This window comes from Rhyacophila brunnea, unplaced genomic scaffold (genome assembly GCF_057557595.1).
Source record: "Rhyacophila brunnea isolate RB1 unplaced genomic scaffold, BYU_Rbru_1.0 scaffold_145, whole genome shotgun sequence".
Taxonomy (NCBI): domain Eukaryota; kingdom Metazoa; phylum Arthropoda; class Insecta; order Trichoptera; family Rhyacophilidae; genus Rhyacophila; species Rhyacophila brunnea.
The window spans coordinates 684,027-706,261 of record NW_028232801.1 but is presented as its reverse complement, the minus strand read 5'-3'; the positions used below and the strand labels follow the sequence as shown (position 1 = coordinate 706,261).

The following is a 22,235-nucleotide window of genomic DNA, read 5'->3' as shown; positions in this document are numbered from 1 at the left end:
CCAATGAAAAAGTCTATTGTAAACCTAATAGATCCTGGGAGCAGTAAAATGAAAAGAGAATGGTTTGTAACAAAAAGTAACTTTAATGGAAGCCGCATTCCAACAGCTGTTGTGGAGAATCCTTTTACTATTGTCGTATTCTATAAAGCTAATGAGGAATTGTACAATAAAGCCAAAGCACATGCCGAGAATTATGGGATGAATTTGAAAGCGTCAGAAAACACATCAATATCCTCTCCACAAGCAAATGAAGTAAAAAATACAGTTACATCGAAGGGATCAACTAATAAAATGATGAGGTTTGTTACATTTATAAATGTAATGATTTTTGCAATAATAGTACTTGTAACTGACATAGGGCTTGCAATGTACATTTTCTATCAAAGGGAATAATAAAGATGATTTACACTTGTATTGAAATATTGATTGTGTTTTTTAAGGAATTTAATTCTCTAAACCTTTTAATCGGCATTAATATCAAACCATTAATTTGTGATAGTTTCTAAAGTCATATTTGTCGTTGTTGTGTTTTAATATATCAGCCCATGGGTCAGATGTTCTAAACGTTTGGAATTTTTAGTAGCACATATTTCAAGTAAATCCTTGAGCGGAAGAATATATTGGTAAACCATCATACAAAAAACTATAATGTAATATCTATTAAGGACATCGATAACAATCTTATGATATTCAAATATACCAATTGATCAATGGCCTAAAGTGGAAATTGTACAGTAATAAGGGGTTTACCACAGTCATTTAACACTATTCATGAGATCCCCTCTATGGAGCTCTTATCAAACCAACTGATCAATCTATTGGTGGTGATTTCGGCCAGTATCGAATCTACAGATGATCAACAAAAATATTGTTATAGAAAATTTGATTTGAAGGTCGAAGATCCCAAGGATGGAAGTTCTTGTGGATTGGAGTGCTTGATGGATCAAATTGCTTTAATTCTACGTAAAGTCGGCAATTCTAATGAGTTTGAGGTTTTTTGTGTTGCAGATCAAAATGTAATAGAAGTCAATATTACAGATCAATTCAACATAAATACCTTAAGTATTTGTAAAGCTTGCTCTGAAAATCTTCCATTTTATAAAAAATTATTTGATAAAGCATCTGAATTCAACATGGATGGATTGCAACGATTGAAACCAGTGATACAAACTCTATCAGATGGATCTACAAGGAAAGAGCTTGATGTTATGGTATTTGTAAATGGAAACGGTGAGGGAATATTTGCTATGGAGCATAGATTGGTTTCAAAATATATTGATATGTCTGATATACTTCAAACATATGTACTAAGTTTATGGAATAATGGTGTCTTTTTAATTCCTCCTCATTTGCAGGAGATATACTCAGTAACTAAGGAATATGAAAGGAAATTTGATCTGATTAAGAGATCAATAGATACAATTAAGGCTGAGGGAAGTATCAAAACTAGTAGGCCGTGGTTTCCAACAGCTGAAAAACACAAAAGTATATCATCAATCCAAAGAATATTACTTGACGATCCTCTCAATATTGTTTTATTCGATGAAGTAGATGACGACAGCTATAAACAATTACAAGAAGAGGTTAAATCAACAATCGATGAAATATGCAAATCGTCTAAAAAAAGACGAATGCAACCATTAAACGAAGACTCAGGTATGAGTGACACAACAGAACTATCTACTGAATCTGAAGTAACTGATCTGTCCGCAATGCCTCAGGTGGAAAATATAGATCCGTCAGTAGAGAAAACTTCTAGTCTTGAGAACGAGCCGAGAATATTAGTTGATCCGATCATTGAAGAAACAACAATAGAAATAATCTATCCACCACAACATATTACTAAAAGGAAACCATCATCCCATTATTATTCCATCAATTTGTTGGTACTGGTACTAATCATTGTTGTCTTACTCATTGTAGCTTATAAAATTTACCAGTAGTAAAATTGAATAAATGCAACAGTTAATATATATGCAATTGATGAAGTCTGGTTTGTTCTCTGCAGTTGTTTTCATATTAAGTCTTCCATATTCCACCAACAGAATTAAATAATTGTCCCATTGTTCAATAACGCTCATCAAACTTATGATATTGTATGATCTTGAGGTATTATGCATATCTCACCTATTATTGTTGGTATTGAGGGCTCCAAGCATTATAGATATTTGAAACAGTAAGGAATTGTTCCTCACGGTCAAATATATGATCATTTATCATGAATTGTCTATGTTTGTGTTTATTTGTCTCCACTTCCCCTTTAATCTGCCATTCTTACCAATGTTATTTTTCAATTCTCCTTTAAAAATATAAAATGCCCGGCATCACCCCCCTTATGTCAACCAAGATTACAGTTTACGATAAGAGAATGAATGAGGAAGTAGAGATGGAGCTGAAGACAACAAACGAAACCATTTTAGATCTGAAAAAGCGAATTAACGAAGATAATCCACAAAATCTAATTATTTCTGTAAATGGCAAATTGCTTGGTGATATGACACCCCTTCGAGTTCTTGGAAAAAACTGCAAATTAACAATTGAAAACTTGAGAGGTGAAGATCAATCTGAGAAAATGGCAAATATTGATGGAGATAGAGTTTCTCGAGATGTGATTATCAGTAGAAGCCCAGCATCGCTAAAATCTACCAATTCTATTTCAAAGCATTCTAATTTAGAACAGGCCTCTTCTCAGAGTTATCCTATCGATGACTCTTTCTTTAACCACATCAACGATGAAGCTAAATTTTCAGCCATTCAAACCACCTTCACAGACAACATTCAGCTGAATAATATTCAAGTTACTGAAATTATCAAGGAAGAATCAGATGTGATAGAAAAAGATGGCAAGAAGTATAGGGTAATCTGTAGAGCAAAGAGAACAACCCTCCTTGGAAGACTAAGAAAGGAGTTTAATGAATTTATTGAAGTCTTGCGAGAAAATGTGACAAATCAGAGGGTTAACACGATTCTGTTACTTGCATTGCTTGCATCATTCAGCAGAATCCTCTTCGTATTCACGATAGGTATTAAAATATTAAGATTTATCAGTAAGGTGTTCTCCCAGAAAGAATTCCAAAATCTCTTCTCTACCTCCCATCTATCTAAAGCCATATTTATGTTCATTGGATCAATGATTTTAATTGATCACAGGGACTACCTTAGGTCTAACTGATGATTTTCCTCCAAATAAATTGAAAAATGGCATATAAATCATATTTGTAAAAGCTCTACATATTTAATAGATGTTGGAATGCCATTTTATTCCTTTTTTAATATGTACTTTGGAAAACACCTTCAGGTTTATAGTTAGCTAAAGTCTTGAAATATTAACATCAAAGACAAAGAATATTATACATTGATGCATCTTATATTAAATAATGAATCCCTTTCATACCTGGAGAACCAAAGAAAATAAATCATGTTTATTCATCGTCAATTTCCTGCAACTGTTAACTTTCATACATTACATATTTAAAAATAAAGGCATATCCTGAACTTAATTTAATCTGACTCATCGTTGAAAACAACTTTCTTGGACTTCCCAACCTTTTTCTGTTTTGGTTCCTCATTGTCATCGAATCTATGCTTGTTTCTGAAACCATCATTGTTTCTCCTATCTCCACTGTCGCTAAAATTATGCTTGTTTCTGAAGCCGTCATTATTTCTCCTATCTCCATTGCCTTCTCTTCGATTCATATTTCCTCCAGAACGACCATATAGCCTATCATCAGATCTTTTCTTATTTCTATCCTCATTCTTGTTACCCATGTTACAATAGATCTGACGATTGTTTATGCAGTGCTTTTCACTGGCCACTTTGGCTGCCAACTTTTCATCTGTAAATTCCACAAAAGCAAATCCTTTATTTCTACCCTCATTTTCCAAATCTATTGGCAGGGAAATGTTGAAAACCTTTCCAAACTTACTAAAGTACTTCTCAATCTCCTCTTTCTTGGTGTTGAAGGACAAATTTTTACAGAAAACTGTGTAAATTAATCTGTTTTCCTTAGGCTTAGCAGAATCAACATTTATCCTTCTGCCCAAAAGCATCGTTCCATTCATTTTCTTGGCCAAAGAAGCACTAGAAAGCTTTTCAAACTCCACATAAGCAAACCCTTTGTTTCTACTTCCATCATGCTTCAGAGGAACATTTACTCTAACGATTGTTCCTAATTTTTCCATTTCTTCTTTAATTTGATCCTCGGTTACATCATAATCAATACCCTTGATAAATACTGTTCTGGCAACATCTTCTTCTTCCTCATTCTCATCGCCACTTCCGCTGCCCGTCTCTAGACTAACACTTTCACTCACTTCCTCATCAATAACCTCCGCATCAGAATCTTTAGCTTGTGACTTCTTTGCTTTAGAAAATTTACCACAACTTTCAGATAAATGTTCCACTTTTTTATCAAGCTTAAATTTCTTTGGATTTCCCTCTTTAGACTGACTCACTGACGAAATATCTTCCATATCTTGTACTGCGTTATTCAGTTCCTCCTTCTCTTTAGAATTGAATGAAATACTCGAAGCGTCCGAATTTTCATCTTCTGATGACTCATTACTATCTTCCCTATTCTCTTGAATTTCTGATTCTTTTGATTCATCAATATCAGACTCTACATCTGCTGGTACATCCTCTTTTACTGGTATATCTTCTGGTGCAAGTATGTTCTCCTTGGTTGCTTTTTTGGAAGAACCAATTTTCTTTTGATTTTTTCTAATCTGTTTAGCCATTTGAGGATTGAAAAAGTCAAAATAAAAATTGATAAAAATAATTAATGCCTTTAGGAAATTGGAAATGAGACTATAGAAGTTGCAGAATAAAGATTCACCCAAAATTTATTATAAGAGCAAAATAGAAGGCTGAGCAAACTATTTACACTAAAGCTGTTTCTAAAAGCAAGAAATCGCCTGTCTAAAAACACCACAACAATTTAATAGCCTTTTACAATCACTCATTGGACTACCAAATATAATAATCAGTCACCCCTAAAATAACCATGAGCCCTAACCTGTTTGAAAGTCAGATCCATAGGATTAAGACATATTATGGACCGGTAATTGATCTGATTGATTCTGAAACTATATTCTCGCCAAAGATTCTTTTCGAAAGACACAAGGATATCAAGTATATATTTGTCATTGGGAATAATAACATATTTTATTCAGGGCTTGCTCGTCAATTTGGTATTAGTATTTTTCAGTTACCGGAAAATGAGATTCTAAAGGCCAAGGGAAGACATAAAGATCTTAAGGTAGTGGTTGCATTTTTAAAGGGATCTGTCGGAGCAATGATGACTGATTATAGAATTGATACTGAACTATTTAATGATAAAATTGCCGGTCTAAAGATTTAGGACACTTCAAAGAGCTATCAGCATGAACAATTTCCAGTGGTTGGCGACACTAATGCATTTTAGCTTGTTTTTCAATTTTTTAAAATTTTACCCCAATGCTGCCAGTTTTAATTCACAGGGGAAACACCTATAAGAATGCAGGAAATCGTAGAGAGATAGTTAGAACAGTCACTGGAAAGATGAAGAATTTGAAAGTTGGCAAGAAATCCAAGAAGCATAGATGCCACGAATGTAATCAGCTTCTTCTCAGTATTGCAGCAATGAGGCCAGCAAAATTCAGAAGACAGAAGCTATCAGACAAGAGAGTGTCGAGACCATATGGGGGATCACTCTGTGGAGGTTGTGTTGCGAAGAAGGTCACTACAGCATTTTTAACGGAGGAATCATTGGCTATTTCAAGAAAAAATCAATAAATTAGAGGATATTCTTAATGAATAATGAGTATTTATCATTTTACTATTGTTGAAAACAAACCACTTCTTGCTATCTCTTACACTCCCAATTTTTGATATGGTGCCAACCACTTGAGTGGACCTTACCAACAAGCTATCTTGAGTTTCAAGACAGTGATTTATTTTAGCAGGCACATTTTAATGTGAATGGGTGGGATCACTTGGGGCTTACAATTTTCTCCATTATTTTGCTGAAGCATCGGGACATCTATTAATTATGATGGAAGAAAACATGAACCATTTACTCAGTCCAGCTGAGTGGGTTTGATCGTTATTTTCATATTTTTTATTTTAGCCACCCATGGACAGATTGGCAAAGTATTTCCCACAAAAAACACCATACATAGATAGATGTTATGCGGGATCACCAGATGAATATTTGGCAGCCTTGGAAGCCAGCCCAACCGTTTTCGTGAACGATATTCCTTTGCATGTACGCGAGGAGAGAATATGGCACTTGTTTGGACTGTGTGGCCCCATTAAAAGGGTCATCATGGGCATTAATAATGAATACTTCTTCTGTGGATTTGCATTTGTAGAGTTTGCAAGTCCTTCATCGGCTGAAGCGGCAGTGAAAATATTTACCGGATACAAAATTGATTCGATCTCTATTAAAGTAGACAGAGATGTGGGCTTTAATGAGTCCAGAAGATTTGGAAGAGGAGCAGATGGAAATAAAAGAAACAGAAGGGACTACTGTGTCAACAAGAAAACAAAGCGAATAAATTGATTATAAAGCTAATATGCTTGATGTTGAATTCTACTAACTCTCTTTCTACCATTTTGTATATTTTCTCATATATTTTATACCTTCTCATATATTTTGAAAAATTTTTCAATTTTTTTAAAAGAGAATTAAAATTTTTTAATATTATTCACCCATACTATGCTCGTAAAAAACACCAAGCTCGCCATAGCCATAGGAATGTTGTTGCTAATGATTGGGATTTTAGTATTTAGCTATTTGCGCTACTATCCAAGCAATGAGAGTGGTGATGACAACTCAGCAAATAAGACTGCTCCTGGAGACAATAATGAAAGTTCATTATCTGTCCAAAATGATGTAGATCAAGGGGTTTCAGCCGATGAAACAGCACATCCAGCCTCAGAGGTTGGGCACTCGAATTCTGCACCAGCAGAAAACCACCCTTCTTCAGTGGTATATGCTAGTGGGAAACCAGAGGCAGTAATTCTTGAAAATGATCATGCAAGTGAGAATCCCATGATGCCATCTTCTACCGGGTTATTAAATTAATAAGGTTACAAACAAAACTTTTTCCACTCCTATGGTTACTATTTTTTTAATTGGTTAAATATACTCTCAAAAGTAAAGCATTTCTTCCCCTTTAATCAAGATGACACTTGAGGACGAATCAGATTTGGAGTCAATCTTTATTAAGCATGCCAGAACTAAACACATTATCGGCATTGGCACAGGATCCACCATGGAACGATTTTCAAAGGTGCTGCATCCAGCTAAAACCTATCTGCCGACCTCATTGCAGACCGAGTTGTTGATTGGTAACTTCAACCTGAAGGTTCTTCCTCGGGAAATTGATGTCTATTTCGATTCAGCAGATTTTTACAGTGATACGTTTTTAATTAAAGGACATGGTGGAGCATTGTTAAAGGAAAAGATATTTTATAGTATCAGTAACAAGAATGTGATAATTGTACACAAGCACAAGAGGATTCAGGAGACTCTGCCCAATCGGAATGGAGATTTGATAGAGTACAATGATATTTCAACAATAAGGGTTCCCATAGAAATAGCCAAGGAAGCATATTTCTATGTAACCAATATTATAAAAAACCGGTATAATTTAGACTTTGAATTAAAAAAGGTTAAAGCCACTCCATTTCTAACTGATAATGGAAACTTTATTATTTTCATACCATTCGATATCAACTTCATTAAGAGTTGCAAGAATATTGTCGGGGTAATAGAGCATGGATACTTTCCTGTTGATGAAAAGACTGTGATTGAAGAAATCTAAGCTTAGTGTTCAGTCAGGTTTTTAGTGATCAAAAAGACAAAACATCCCTTCGAAGATTAATACTTTATTTATTAAATGTGCCTCCTATCTTAGTAGGATTTTGCTTAATAAACTCTCCTTAGTTTTTTGTTATACTTTTTCATCCTTCATTTATGATTCTTGGTACTTCCGAAAATAAAATCACATTCAATTTTATTTCACATAGAATGTCTAAAACTGGCAACGTCTACAGAAATGTTCTGCAAGGATACACACATGCAATGAAACCACATTTGAGAACAGATTTAGAATATGATATTGTTAGGAATGCAATAATATATCCACACAATCCATTACAAAGTATGAGGGACTACAAGAGTACCATAGTCAAGAAGAATTTAGAAGAGTCTAAAAGGATTGATAGGTTTCCAGAGATATCAGAGCTCGAGAATACATTGCAAGACTCGACAAAATATCTTATTTTGACCCTAGACATTCTTCTTTACCATCCTTTCGTTATATTTTCTCCTGACTTTTCATATATTATTTTGGAGTCTGATTTTTCAGAACTGAAAGATAGGAACTTGGTGGAAAGGTACTTTCACAAATTTGTTCTATTTTGTGATCGATTTACAGATGGGGTATACAGTATATTCAAATCCGTGGATGATAGCGGAATGGATAACGTCAATCCTTTATATACTCAAGATAAACCAGATACGAATGGTAATGTAAAAATCTATACTTTATCAAACTGTAACAATCATTGCAGCTCTTCAGACTATTTTGATATAAAGTATCAAAATGTTCTTGGCATTTACAGGAAAGAGTTTCCACATTTGAATTTTGGAATTCTTGGAACACACAATCTTCCAATAACATTTTCTAAAACAGATATGGCTGATATTCATCTGAATATAAACAGTTCAGAGCCATTGCTTGTAGATGAGTCATCCAAAAGTGATTTATTTAAGGGAACTGTTATGGTTGATCCATTGAACAATAACCATGCTGATATTGTTTACTCCGAGGGACGAATAAAGGTGACCAATGTTAGAAATAGTAATTTTTTCCACTCAGACCAAATCGATTTGACAGAGTATTTGAAACGGCTAAAGGCCAATCCAGCTATTGGAGACACTAGATTAAATATTTGTGATGCCATATCTGGTTTGATTCATAGAAAAACCAAAATTGGAGTTGGGGTTGTTGTGAGTATAATTGGTAGCAATTGTAAAGATAAGACGTATGACAAGACTATTTGTGTTCGACCTATTGATACGAGACATTCAGAGTTTGAGTATGCTGTCCAGGATACACAGATATATGAGAATAGATTGGTTTTATACATTTTCAGTAATGGGAAATTTTTTATCATAAAAATACTAGGAATTTCAGGGAATATTGACGATGAAATAGAGGGTGTTTTGGTAGAGAACGGGGTGGATTATTATATGGATAAGTGGGATTTGGGACTAGATGGTGTATCTGTTGATCAGAACAGTGGTAAAAAAGACTCTCTAGCCTCTTCCATTATTAATATTGGTCTGCAGGCCTCCTCTGTTATTCAGTGCCATATTGATGATCCAGCTATCAATAATGATCCAGATATAAATAGTATTACAAATCCCCAGGAGATTCTTTCCTGCGAGCAATTTGGTGATCGAGCGGATTTTACAATGCTGGATGTCTGCTCCATTGATCCTAAAGGCTGTACTGATATTGATGATGCCCTACACTGTGTAGAATATGACAGCTATATTGAAGTTGGGGTACACATAGCAGATGTTAGTGAGTATGTGACTGATAAAGATTCTCCAGGTCTTTTTTCTAATTTACTGGACCATATTGCTAAGTTTAGATCGACTTCGGTTTATCTTGACCATTTCAGGATCGATATGCTTCCGCCTTTTCTTAGTTCCAACATTTGTTCACTTGTACAGAATAAATTCCGGAAAGTATTTTCAGTAATTTGGAAGTTGGAAAGAGAGACATTCAGTATTTTGGAGTACAGAATTACGAAAGGGTTAATAAACAGCAGGGCATCACTTAGTTATGAGCAGGCAAACAGCTTATTGGAAAAAGAAACGATCGACAAGTTAGTTATGAATAATGGAAACAACGATAGGTCTTGTGATGGGTCTGAGGAGAGTAGTGCTTCATGTCATGCTTTGAATAGATTAAAAGATCCCATCAATACGCTTATGCTTATTGCAGATAAATTACGATCAAATCGATTCAAAAAAAATGCATTGGAGTTGAATCGTGGCGAAACCACAACCATTCACATCCCCACCCACTATCTTGTTGAAGAGTTCATGCTGCTCGCCAATGTTACAGTGGCAGAATTTATCTATAGGCATAATCCAGAATATTCATTGTTAAGAGCACATCCAAAGCCTAGCAGTATAAAAATTCCTTTTATGGAGAATGGAGAAGAGAAATATGTTGATTTAAAAACAGGAGAAGAGATCAACAGAATATTAAGGGAGGTAGAAGGACGTGAGGATTCCAAAAATAGTATCGCAGTCGATGATGGTGCCCATAAATCCATCAACATACAAAATACCGATGGCTCTGGCTTCATTCCTTCAACAAATATTCTTAAAAATCTTATCACCAGGAGCTTACAACAAGCGTACTATTACTCATCTGGGGAAGAAAGCAATTTTAAGCACTTTGGATTAGCTGCCGATATCTATACACATTTTACATCTCCCATCAGAAGGTATCCAGATATTGTTGTTCATAGGACAGTAAAGACTATTCTGTCAATGATAAGACAAGCAGGTGATCATGGTGGGTTGATGTGTTCAAACCCTTTGGATGATTGCTATAGTGCGATCGATAATTTGAATGGGCTTGTTAGTAAAAATGCATGTAATTGGATGAATAAGCGCCATAGAAATGCTCAGAATATTTCGAGGATGGCCACTAAGGTCTACACGGCTGAGAAACTGAGTCTCGGGAAACGATCACACGGAATTATTACAAAAATTGATGAGAATAATTTATTGTCAATCTTTATAGAAGAAATAGGTTTAGAAGTAACTGTGCAAGGTACAAATTTGTATAGCCTATACCAAATGTTGGACTTGGAATACTCTGGTACCTTTGAACAATTCTGTAAGGATAGAAACATGCAATTTAGAATAATAAATTAGCCTTAGACAATCAGTATCTCTTTTCTTTATCAGGATTTAATTAATGCTATTCCTGATTCTTTTAAAAGTGTCTGTTAATGATCATTAATATCATAGAGTTGAAGCTTTAATAATATTCAAAACTACCATCACAAACTAATGTTTGGATTAATCTCTGGAATATAGGTATATACATACATGTCTTTTCAAGTATGGATATGCATAGTTGCTAATAAATCACCAAAATCAAATATTTATTATTCTAGAAATCCACATATGTCCTTGTACTTTAACCAGAAAGGGCACTTGGTTGTTTCTAAATCCTCATTGTACATCTCTAAAACCGTCTCGATATTGGTAAAGTGTGGTTTTGTACATTTGAATCCAACTACTCCACAATGCTGTCCAGCCTTAACACCTTGATCCAGAGCCATTATCGAAAGAAGATTGGCATTAACTCTATCGATAAATGTGGGATATAATCCCTTTTCCAAATGTCCAAAAACACTATAACTAATTTGATAGCTATCATGTCTTAACAATTTACACAGACTCTCTGTGGACATTTTGTTAAATGTGTTCTGATTTCTGAAAATAACAATTGATGATCTCTTGTAATCACCAAAGTTTTCAACCAAATTTGATTTCAGATATCCCAGAGATTTTAAATCATCAGTACTCCCTGTGGAACTACTGGCATTTGCTGAAATAGAACTATGCTTTGACAGCACAGTCTCATCTGCACACACTTGTCCCTTATCCGTATCATTCGTTACAACCTTGGCATTACTCGTGAATTCAGATTGTGCTCCACAGTGGTTTTCTTTAGAACACTCAACATTGTTAATAAGGACTTCATAAGCAGATGAGGCTATCCCGCCCATGATGCTTAGATAGCTACAGTTGTCTCCCCCGATCTCAACCATAAATATTGTATTTTCCATAGCAGCAGCCGATAGTTTATTTGCAACAGTGGATCTAGTAATAATATTGAGTGCAGAATCGGTTCCTATGGATTTGCTGGTTCCGGGAATATTGTTTTTACTAGTTGCTGGAATCAGTATCGCACTGATGTCACTGAACTTTTTGAAGTCGTTAATCACTCTTAGGTTTCTACTTCCCCCAATGATTACCAGAGTATCAACTCCATACGACTTTAGGGCTGAAATCATGGAGTCGATCGGGGGAATTGTCTTCGATGAACCAATCCCAACACCCCCATCGTTTATTTTTGTTGAAAATTCATATAGCTTGGCTTCAATAGGTTGATTTGAAATTACCCCATCATATCCCTGTAGAAAATATAGAATATTGGCTCCAGAAGAGATTCCCATCTCACATAGCATATTTATGGCCGTATTCATACCACATGCCCTAACACCATCCATAATAATACCAACAGTAACCTTTTGAATATCCTGAAAATTGCTATTGATAGCATCAGCTGATCCTGAGGATTCAGTGCAATCGCCTCCATTGGCACCTTTAGCGCTATCGCATAGTCGTGGGATTCTAACAAACTTTTTGGAGAAAAGATTGTGCACTTTAACTTCTTCAAAAATTCTTTCTTCGCCTATATGATAGTCGAATCTTCCTTCTGTAAAAATCGTTCTAATTTTATTAATTCTTAGTTTTTCAAAATGGTTAAAGATATATTTGAAAAGTTGATGCCTACATGTGAAAATGCTCTTGAAATCTTTGGAATCGTAAAATCCTTTCAGTTTTTTGGTTTCGAAAATAACCTTTTCTATTTCTATAAATGAATATTCATCACAGTTATACGCAATCATCTCTGCAAACGAAATATCATGTTCCTTTGATGAATAATCAGCTTTGCTGGAAAGTGGGCTCCCATCTATACGATTGGCCTGCTTATTCTGCCCAGATGCTTCATGTTTAAAGCTATGCTTTAATAATATTTCATTTACTACCTTAATCCCAGACACTGTTCCTATAATTCTATCCTGAGCACTAGTGTATCCCCCTCTTTGAATATGTCCGAGTGTGAGTCCTCTCACATCAAACCCAGCCTCTCTAACTGTTCCCACTACCGTTTCTAAATCAATCTTATTGAATTGTAAGTCTACAGCACCCTCAGAAAGAAATATTAGAATATCCGGTTTGTGGTTGTTGTATGCTGTTTTGATTGATTTAATTAGTTCTTGCCTCCAGTAATCTTTCCCATCTTTGCTGTAAATGTGCTCTGGAAGTAGAACAAAATCTGCGTTGACTGCAAAGGCCGACAGAAGTGCAATCCACCCACAGTTTCTCCCCATGGTTTCAATGACGAAGACTCTTCTGTGAGAACGCATTGTGGACAATAGATTATCTACTGCATCCATTATCCGTGTCAAGCATGAGTCTGAGCCGATTGTGATCTCAGAGCCATAAACATCATTGTCGATTGTGGCAGGAACTCCAATAATATTACAAGCTCTAGTGGCCTTATGAAGATACTTATAGGACGAATCCACACTCATATCAGTGCTTGGTAAAGTTTCATCAGTCAATTTGTCTTCTCTCCTAGCATTATAGCTTGGATCTGGATTGTCATACCTACCCTCTGCCTCCAATTCCTCAACCAACTCCCCAAATTCCTCTTTGAGAATTAATCCTCCAGTCATGGATCCATCACCGCCAATAATTATCAGATTATTGATTCCTCTTTTACTCAGATTCAATACAGCCTCTTTTCTACCCTCTCTCGTCTTGAACTTGTCACTCCTAACTGAGAGGAGGGTTGTTCCTCCTAAATATGAATTATGTGTCTCACTATTCCAACTTAACTTTCTAATATCACCATTCATTAATCCTTCAAATCCCCTATACACACCATATATAGGGATATTATATTTTATTCCTGTTCTAACAACAGATTTCACCACTGAATTCATTCCGGGCGCATCCCCTCCACTTGTTAGAATTGCTATTTTAATATCCTTACGATTCCATGCCTTTATTTCAACTACATTTCCTAGAGGATCTGAAATTTGTGTTTTGTCGAAAAGTATTCTGTTTCTAAAGAAATCCACCACAAACTCCAAATCAATAAGAAGTGACAACTTCTTGGCGGAATTGTATGAAAGTATTTTACAGTTTTCTGATGGGCTTAGCTTTATAAATGACTCCAATGGCTGAGATTGATTTGCCTGTGGATGGTTATGGTACATTTCTGATGTTGACTCGATTTGTTGAGTAGACACATTCAGACCCAAATTCCTATAGAATAGAACTGATTTGTCCACTAATTCGCTATTGCAGTACAGAATTACTTCGGAAATGCCAGAAATATACTCTTGACCATCTTTGACTGCACCGATCATGTCGGAAATGCCAATGTCGTTTGGACCTGAAAAAATTACACTTGGATGGTCACTGTAGTATTCATAGATGTCTCTTTTGGATTTACCAACGGTGGTGCCAGAATCCGATATGGTTGTTTCATCGTCTTCCCTGTGTTTTCCTCCTCTGCCCCCTAAACCACATTCCTTATGATTCTTCGGATCCATTAAGGAGTTACAGCATTTATTTTTATAATTCCAGAAAACGTCATTTTGATCAGTTCTGATTGGATATCTTCAAATAGTCTTATATCCACACAGCATGACGTGTCATGTCAGCCATAAAATGTGAGCATATTAACTCCTTTAAAAATTTCCTTATCCACTAACTTTAATTCTTACAAAACTGTTTATGTAAAAATAAGTAATTGTATTTTCAGTAATTTCGCTTGTTTAGGCTGCAAATGAGTCTTGAAGAGCCTCAATTATGTTTTAACAGAAGTTGCTACCGTTTTCCTTGGACAAATTTTTCTTTTAGAAATTTTTTATGAAAATCACCCAAATTATGAACCGAACATATTTAATAACTTTGATTTTTTTACCAGTTTTGGATTTGCTCTATGAAATAAGATATCAGATTTACTTCAAAATCAATGATTTTAAACACCAAATTTTTGCAAATGCCGAGATGAGCAGATCTATAAGTTATAATGATGCTATCCAACACATTGAACATAGCTCAACCCATTCGGTCTGGCATCATATAAACCATATTGTCTTGGTTTTTATCTCTATGCTTTTTGTACTACTACTAATCTTTCCAGCAGTTTGCCAAAGTTTAAAAAAGAAGACTCTAAGAATGCAGATGTTCTATCCAAAACTTTACCAGGGATTGAAAGCCTACGAGATATTTTTGTTACATCTTCAAACTGCATTTATTAGATACATAGAGACTAGGGCAATGGTAAAGAATATTTTGATGGATGGATTTAATATTCCTAAGGATGCTCCAATCCCGTACTTTTCGAAACTCACAATGCCCTTGGCTTCCAATTTGACTCTTCTTTTGATATTCTTTGTTATTGCTCCATTGGAAATGACTATCAAAGTGTATATGGAACGAAAGCTACACCACAACTCAAGCTATTTTATGGCATTTCTCTTCTCAGTGAAAGAACTCCTTTACCTTTCACTCCAAACCATCTTTCAGCAGGTATCTAGGGCTAATGACATCGATGGGCCCACGAAGGTGTCTATTTATGGCTGTAATAAGATCATTCCATTTACAATAGCACTCAACCTTGGAGACCAAAAGCTACTTGTTGCCAGTGATCTGGAAACTATATACAAATTTCCAGGATATTTCCAGTTTCTCTGTTTTAGATTTACCCTACTAGGTGTCTGTCAGACTGCTTTGAGAATAGTTCGATACTTTTTGTTCGCCGGGGTAGTTGTCTATTTTGACAAGAACTATCTTAAAACTTTTTTAAACCGTGATATTAGCACCATCTGTGGACATTTCTTCTTTGAGGAATTCATAAATTTGGGGCTGATTAAATACTTAAATTCACCCCTGAACATCCTAATTAACCATCTGACCTATGTGGCTGATGATCTAGTCGAAGATAAAATCAGTCTGATCAAGTATCTGATAACCCACTGTCATGAATGCCATAGTGTTTCTTTATTTTATGGGGTATTCAATGGCATATCTAACAAGCTATATCGTGTGAGTCGGTTGCTTGATGGTATTAAGAAAAATGAATGAATTATTATTAAACTTTATTTGGGGTTTTATTGTACTTGGAGGAGTTGAGTTAAAATAGTGTATTTTAAAGCCTAATTGCCAGTTCTAACAACTAAAGCTCAATAGGTATTGGAAGCAGTGTTTTTTAAGGAGATAAGAAAGTATGCTCTGGAGCATTGACACACAGAGAGTGGAATTTTATTCAATTGAGTCTACAGTGCACTATTTTGGGTTGAAGATCAGAAAATACCAAATTATGGCCATACCAATCTAAATCAATACTAAATTTATTTTGGATTATTATACCCTTAAAAATGAGTGTTGAGGTTTCTCGCTTTAGGGAAAATTGTGCCTATTGCTTTAAACAAACGAATTCATTTTGCTCTTGCAATCTTTCGCTTTGTGAAGAGCATGTAGAATTTCACAGAAATAAATTTGAATGTAGAACAGTTTATGAAATTTTTAAAGAAAATGACAGATTCCTGGCTGTAAATATGGAGGGTGAGATTGATGAGCATGTTTCCCGCCAAATCATGAATGTAAAGACTCACAATAGTTCATATGGCGAGTCTAAGGCCATCTGTACCCACTTTTTAGAATCTGAAAAGGTATATATAAGGCCCCATATTGTATGTGATGAGTGTGACGTTACTGACAAACTATGGAGTTGCCTGGAATGTGAGTTTACAGGCTGCAGTAGAAAACAATATGGACAGGTGGGGAATGGGCATATGGGCGAGCATAAAACCATAACCAATCATAGCCAAGCCGTTTTGATTTCTGATCCATTAACCATCTATTGCTATTTGTGTGATAGTTATATTAAGAATATACCACTTATTGAGTTTATTGGTCAAAATCAACGGAATGATTCACCAAAACATTTAAAGTCATGCGACAACCACCAGACCCCTGACAATATCACTTTAGACAGCACAGATTCCCCAAAATCACACAATTCTATCAGAATTTCAAGAACCTTTAAGGGAATTGTTAACTCAGGTAATACTTGCTTTATTGCCACAGCATTACAACTGTTTTGCGACACGTTTCCAAGGGAATTTGGAATGCATTTCATAGTTTGTGAAAATGATCCCCTGAGCTGTTTTCTTTGTCAATTCATTAAAATCATAAACGAACTTAAATCGACAAATACAGGCCCAGATCTGGAGTCAAATCCTTCTATCTTGGAGAATGGATGTGCGGATATTGGTAAATCAAAGGCCAATGCAGATTCTGGTCAGACTTTCGATTCCATTGATATTTCGGATTTTTTAGAAATTTTCTACAGTGAAAATCCACAGTTCCAGAAGAATGTCCAACAGGATAGCTCAGAATTCCTACAACTTCTTTTTGAAAAATATGAAAACTCTAGTTTGGTTGAAAATATCACGGATCTGTGCAATTTTAAATTTGAAAAGATTCTTAAGTGTGATGCCTGTTCAAAACAGACCAGAATTTCCGAGTCGGGCTCAATTTTATTCGTTAACTTTCACAATAGGATTAGTGATTCGATTGAGGAGTACTTTACGGAAAAAATCAAGTGCAGCTGTGGCTCAGAAGTTATCCCGGAAATTACATTTGATAAGAGGCCTGAAAAATTGATTGTCTGTGTAAAAAGATACAGATTTGTGGGCTCAGAGATTCAGAAACTTACTGGATCAATCAAAGCCGACAATTTCAAGATAGCAGGCTGTGAATCCGAAACTTTTGTGTTAGAATCGGCAATTTGCCATTCTGGAACCCAGATGAACTTTGGCCACTATACATGGTATTGCTGTATATATCCAGAAAAGTCTCATGATACAAAAAAATCAGCAAATGTACTGATCAGCGACCAGGTTATTCGAGAAGGCACTCCAACCGACACATCAACAGGTGTGATATTTGCATACAAATCAATAAAATAATTCCACAGGCACATGCTCAGGGAAGCCCCCAAAAAACACAATGGTTTTTAAAATAAAACGGATTTATTCATACTCTACGTCCCTTATGACCACCTTTTCTACGGCATGTGTCAGTTGGAACTCCAGTGGTGCACATAATACGGCCCACCTTCATTCCCTCAGTAGAAATAAATGTCCTAATTGCAGATTGAGCTCCTGCTCCTGGATGGCGTCTTTTGATTCCTCCTCTTCCTCTAACTCTTATATGGCAGGTGGTTATTCCACAAGCAAGTGCTTTATCTGCTGCATCCTGGGCTGCCTGAATGGCTGCATATGGAGATCCCTCATCTTTCTTGGACTTCACCTTCATACCACCTGTAAATTTGGCATAGGTCACACGCCCAGTTAAATCAGTGACATGGATGAACGTGGCATTTTTGGTTGATAAGATATGGCAAACACCAACCTTTCCACCAGCAACTTTTTCGACGACCGGCTTTTGTTCTACGACATTTGTATCTTCCATGATGGGCTTAAGATTTGGAAAATTTTTGAAAAAAATTGAAAATTTCTCATAATCAAATAGACGTGCTTATTTATGGATTTAAAAGAATAATATGGCGACAATTCATGGTGATGTGTGTTTATCACGGATTATTTACTCGTTGCAGCATGATTTCCACAACAATAACAAATCTTTATGAGATAAGTATGATTGCGTGTCAAAGAGTAAAACAAGAGGTAATATTACACTGTGATTCAAAATGTACCGCATATACCACATGAAATAATATAGTAATTATTGGACTGCCACTCAGTTTTGGAATTTACTACCTTATTTTTAGGTATCTAAATGCCAAAATTTGCCAAGAAAATATATTTGATGGATTATATAATACTATTTATTCATTTAAGTAGATAGAACTCGTGTCAATCTCATCTCTTAAATCTTCAGTATAGTTGTTGAGTGTACTCTTCAGAATAAAAGGATGCTCCAGTAGAATATCGACAGTAGGTCTTTTTCTGTAGTCAACTTGCATGCATGTCTTGATAAAATCCTTCAGCTCATTGGATGTGCCTCTTTTAAAGAAAAATCGATGGTTATTTTTGTCCTTCTCTGTGCTTCTATACTCTGAAATGAAAGTTCTGTATTTTTTCATATCCTTCTGCATTGATTCATCATAAAATGGAATGTATTGTAGAGATAAATACCATGTAATTGCACCCAAAGACCAAATATCTGCCTTAATCCCATGAATTCGATCATATATGACCTCCGGAGGTTTGTATGGAAATGTTCCGTAGTTCTTCTTGGGAATTACTGCTTGTTGGTCTTTAAAGTGTTGGGTAAATCCAAAGTCTATAAGCTTATATGTAATCCCATCCTTGTGTTGCTTGCCCATGATATTTGCAATCTTCAAGTCCAGGTGTGCATAGTTGTTGTCATGCAGGTACTTGAGTCCTTTAAGGGCATCTCTCATTATATCAGAAATAATGTTTTCATTCCCATTGATGGATCTTATAGATATCTTGATATCCATAAACTCAAGGAATATCCAAATAAGAGTCTGCTGCTCTTCTTCCTCACTTGAATCGTCATTGGACACCATCCGTGTTGTTCGATTGGTCAGAATCGTGTTCACAATATGCTCGGACTTGCCCTTGAACTCACTCGACACCAGGTCCTCATTCAAAACATTGTTTGGGTTCCAAATAATCCTCTTTAGAACCACTGGCGGTGTGGTGTATGTATATTTAAAGACCGCCGTTGTTTGTGTCATTCTGACTGGCTCCAGAGGTAATGCAGGCTTGAGCTTCCTAAACTCGCGGTTCTGCTTCTGTCTGTTCCCAAACTCCAGTATCCTATCCATTTCTTTATTTATGTAGTCCATACATTTGTTTATCATTTCGTCAAGGATAACCTCTGGTTCTTTTTTAGAGAAAAATTTTAATGACCAAAAACTAAGAATAACTAAAGCCACTACAGTTATAATGACTTTTAATATATAATTTAGTCGATTCAGTGTTTTTGTGAAACTCCATCTAGAATCCTTAAAATTAATATTCATTAAAAATGTGGGTGGATAGTGAAAAATTAAATAAGAAAAATCTTTTTTGAAAAGCCAGCCAATGAACCATCCCAGCTATATCCCCCTGTACTTACTCCATATCTCTATCGTGAAATATCTTTGAAGATGTATTCTCCCGATCATTATGCGCTTTGATGACTTTAGGTTTAAAGCTGAATAACTCCCTAACTCAAGATTAAATGTAATTTTAGTAGGATAAAATTGCAAAATATCAATCTAGTACATAGAAGGATGGAAATGTGACTTGCCCTAAATTATCAGATTAGTGTATTGATATTAAAGAACTTTATGGCCATTTATAATCCATATCCCAGGAGTTTGTGAACAATTTCAATAAAATTTCTCGAATTAGCAAACCCCCTTCATTACTTGTTATTCCAACGGTTCAAGGATTGTTGGCCACTATGAATTAGTTGTATAGAAGTTTATGATATTGTGAACATTATCATCGAAGACTGCTCTTAAGTTTATGTGGCAAGTTATTTCCTACAAATAAAAGTCCATTATGCAAATTAAAACAGAAAACACTTATGCTCCAGAATCATTTCAATATTAATTTATTCTATTATCTGTAAAAAATATCATTTAAAATTAGTCTGTGTCAATCTCATCTCTTGAGTCTTCAGTATAGTTGTTGAGTGTACTCTTCAGAATAAAAGGATGCTCCAGTAGAATATCGACAGTAGGTCTTTTTCTGTAGTCAACTTGCATGCATGTCTTGATAAAATCCTTCAGCTCATTGGATGTGCCTCTTTTAAAGAAAAATCGATGGTTATTTTTGTCCTTCTCTGTGCTTCTATACTCTGAAATGAAAGTTTTGTATTTTTTTACATCCTTCTGCATTGATTCATCATAAAATGGAATGTATTGCAGGGACAGAAACCATGCAATTGCACCCAAAGACCAAATATCTGCCTTCAATCCGTGAACACAGCCATATATGACCTCCGGAGGTTTGTATGGAAATGTTCCGTAGTTCTTCTTGGGAATTACTGCTTGTTGGTCTTTAAAGTGTTGGGTAAATCCAAAGTCTATAAGCTTATATGTAATCCCATCCTTGTGTTGCTTGCCCATGATATTTGCAATCTTCAAGTCCAGGTGTGCATAGTTGTTGTCATGCAGGTACTTGAGTCCTTTAAGGGCATCTCTCATTATATCAGAAATAATGTTTTCATTCCCATTGATGGATCTTATAGATATCTTGATATCCATAAACTCAAGGAATATCCAAATAAGAGTCTGCTGCTCTTCTTCCTCACTTGAATCGTCATTGGACACCATCCGTGTTGTTCGATTGGTCAGAATCGTGTTCACAATATGCTCGGACTTGCCCTTGAACTCACTCGACACCAGGTCCTCATTCAAAACATTGTTTGGGTTCCAAATAATCCTCTTTAGAACCACTGGCGGTGTGGTGTATGTATATTTAAAGACCGCCGTTGTTTGTGTCATTCTGACTGGCTCCAGAGGTAATGCAGGCTTGAGCTTCCTAAACTCGCGGTTCTGCTTCTGTCTGTTCCCAAACTCCAGTATCCTATCCATTTCTTTATTTATGTAGTCCATGCATTTGTTTATCATTTCTTCTTGGAATTTCTGGTTATTTTTTTATGAAAAATTTTTCTAAAAAATAAATTCTTCTGGTATTTATTATTTGCTTATCAAAATTAGGTATTAATGGGATCAAAACTGGGAATATTCAGCATAGAAAGACCTTTCTACTAAAAACTTAATGTTTATGACGATAATTCTGCCAGATATGGACCAAAAATGCTCATACACCATCAATGGATAAATTTTAATGGGATACTTATTTTGTAGCGAAAAATATGGTAGTATGTGAGATTTGAAAATTATTCCGAGACCAACAAGAGCATTTTTGATCCTGGAAATAATATTAATTATCACAATAAAGATTATAAAAATTATTGTTCGACCTCTTGTTTGCTGGAACAACCATACTTCCCAAATAATAAATAATATTATTTGTCCCCTATAATCAAAAGTTTCAAATAGATACCTTGCAATAATCTTAAATCCTTTATGATATCACAAAGCATCCTAAGATATGCAGTTATTTTTGTGGCGAACATTTGGAGATGCAGCTACTCTCAGGTCAAATACATCACAGAACAGTGGACAATAGCCCACAGTTCATTTTCAAGCTTACCATCGGAGTCCAAATTTATCAGCTACAATTTTTTAATATTACTTCTTTCGTTCCTAGGAATAGCATTAATAACTTTTGGGGGTCTTTGGTGCAGAAAAATACTGATGATTGTCTACTTGACAGCTCTTCT

At 35.4% G+C, this 22,235-nt stretch overlaps 5 protein-coding genes across 5 annotated transcripts; 1 reads left to right on the top strand and 4 right to left on the bottom strand.

Moving 5' to 3' along the window:
• The first annotated feature begins 7,167 nt into the window (after nucleotides 1-7,167).
• LOC147075435 (DIS3-like exonuclease 1) lies at nucleotides 7,168-10,996 on the top strand. The gene is made up of 3 exons (XM_085942499.1): nucleotides 7,168-7,544; nucleotides 8,612-10,587; nucleotides 10,986-10,996. Exons 1-3 carry the CDS (start codon nucleotides 7,168-7,170, stop codon nucleotides 10,994-10,996), a joined length of 2,364 nt encoding a protein of 787 aa, XP_085798625.1.
• A 192-nt stretch (nucleotides 10,997-11,188) lies between these two features.
• LOC147075434 (ATP-dependent 6-phosphofructokinase, platelet type-like) lies at nucleotides 11,189-14,440 on the bottom strand. The gene is made up of 2 exons (XM_085942498.1): nucleotides 12,607-14,440; nucleotides 11,189-12,186 (listed from the first exon to the last, which is right to left on the bottom strand). Exons 1-2 carry the CDS (start codon nucleotides 14,438-14,440, stop codon nucleotides 11,189-11,191), a joined length of 2,832 nt encoding a protein of 943 aa, XP_085798624.1.
• Nucleotides 14,441-17,936: 3,496 nt separating this feature from the next.
• LOC147075433 (uncharacterized) lies at nucleotides 17,937-18,374 on the bottom strand. The gene has a single exon (XM_085942497.1). The coding sequence runs from the start codon at nucleotides 18,372-18,374 to the stop codon at nucleotides 17,937-17,939; it is 438 nt and encodes a 145-aa protein (XP_085798623.1).
• A 376-nt stretch (nucleotides 18,375-18,750) lies between these two features.
• LOC147075432 (putative serine/threonine-protein kinase mkcE) lies at nucleotides 18,751-19,755 on the bottom strand. The gene has a single exon (XM_085942496.1). It carries the CDS (start codon nucleotides 19,753-19,755, stop codon nucleotides 18,751-18,753), a length of 1,005 nt encoding a protein of 334 aa, XP_085798622.1.
• Nucleotides 19,756-20,529: 774 nt separating this feature from the next.
• LOC147075431 (uncharacterized) lies at nucleotides 20,530-21,516 on the bottom strand. The gene has a single exon (XM_085942495.1). It carries the CDS (start codon nucleotides 21,514-21,516, stop codon nucleotides 20,530-20,532), a length of 987 nt encoding a protein of 328 aa, XP_085798621.1.
• Between the last annotated feature and the right edge of the window lie 719 nt (nucleotides 21,517-22,235).

Coding starts and splice junctions, on each gene's coding strand:
- LOC147075434 (XM_085942498.1), bottom strand. CDS start 14,440: ATGGATCCGAAGAATCATAAGGAATGTGGTTTAGGGGGCAGAGGAGGA. Junction 12,187..12,606: donor TTTCAAGAGCATTTTCACAT/GTAGGCATCAAC, acceptor AACCTATTGAAG/CCAAGCTATATGAATTTTCA.
- LOC147075432 (XM_085942496.1), bottom strand. CDS start 19,755: ATGATAAACAAATGTATGGACTACATAAATAAAGAAATGGATAGGATA.
- LOC147075433 (XM_085942497.1), bottom strand. CDS start 18,374: ATGGAAGATACAAATGTCGTAGAACAAAAGCCGGTCGTCGAAAAAGTT.
- LOC147075435 (XM_085942499.1), top strand. CDS start 7,168: ATGACACTTGAGGACGAATCAGATTTGGAGTCAATCTTTATTAAGCAT. Junction 7,545..8,611: donor CGGAATGGAGATTTGATAGA/GTACAATGATAT, acceptor TGGCATTTACAG/GAAAGAGTTTCCACATTTGA.
- LOC147075431 (XM_085942495.1), bottom strand. CDS start 21,516: ATGATAAACAAATGCATGGACTACATAAATAAAGAAATGGATAGGATA.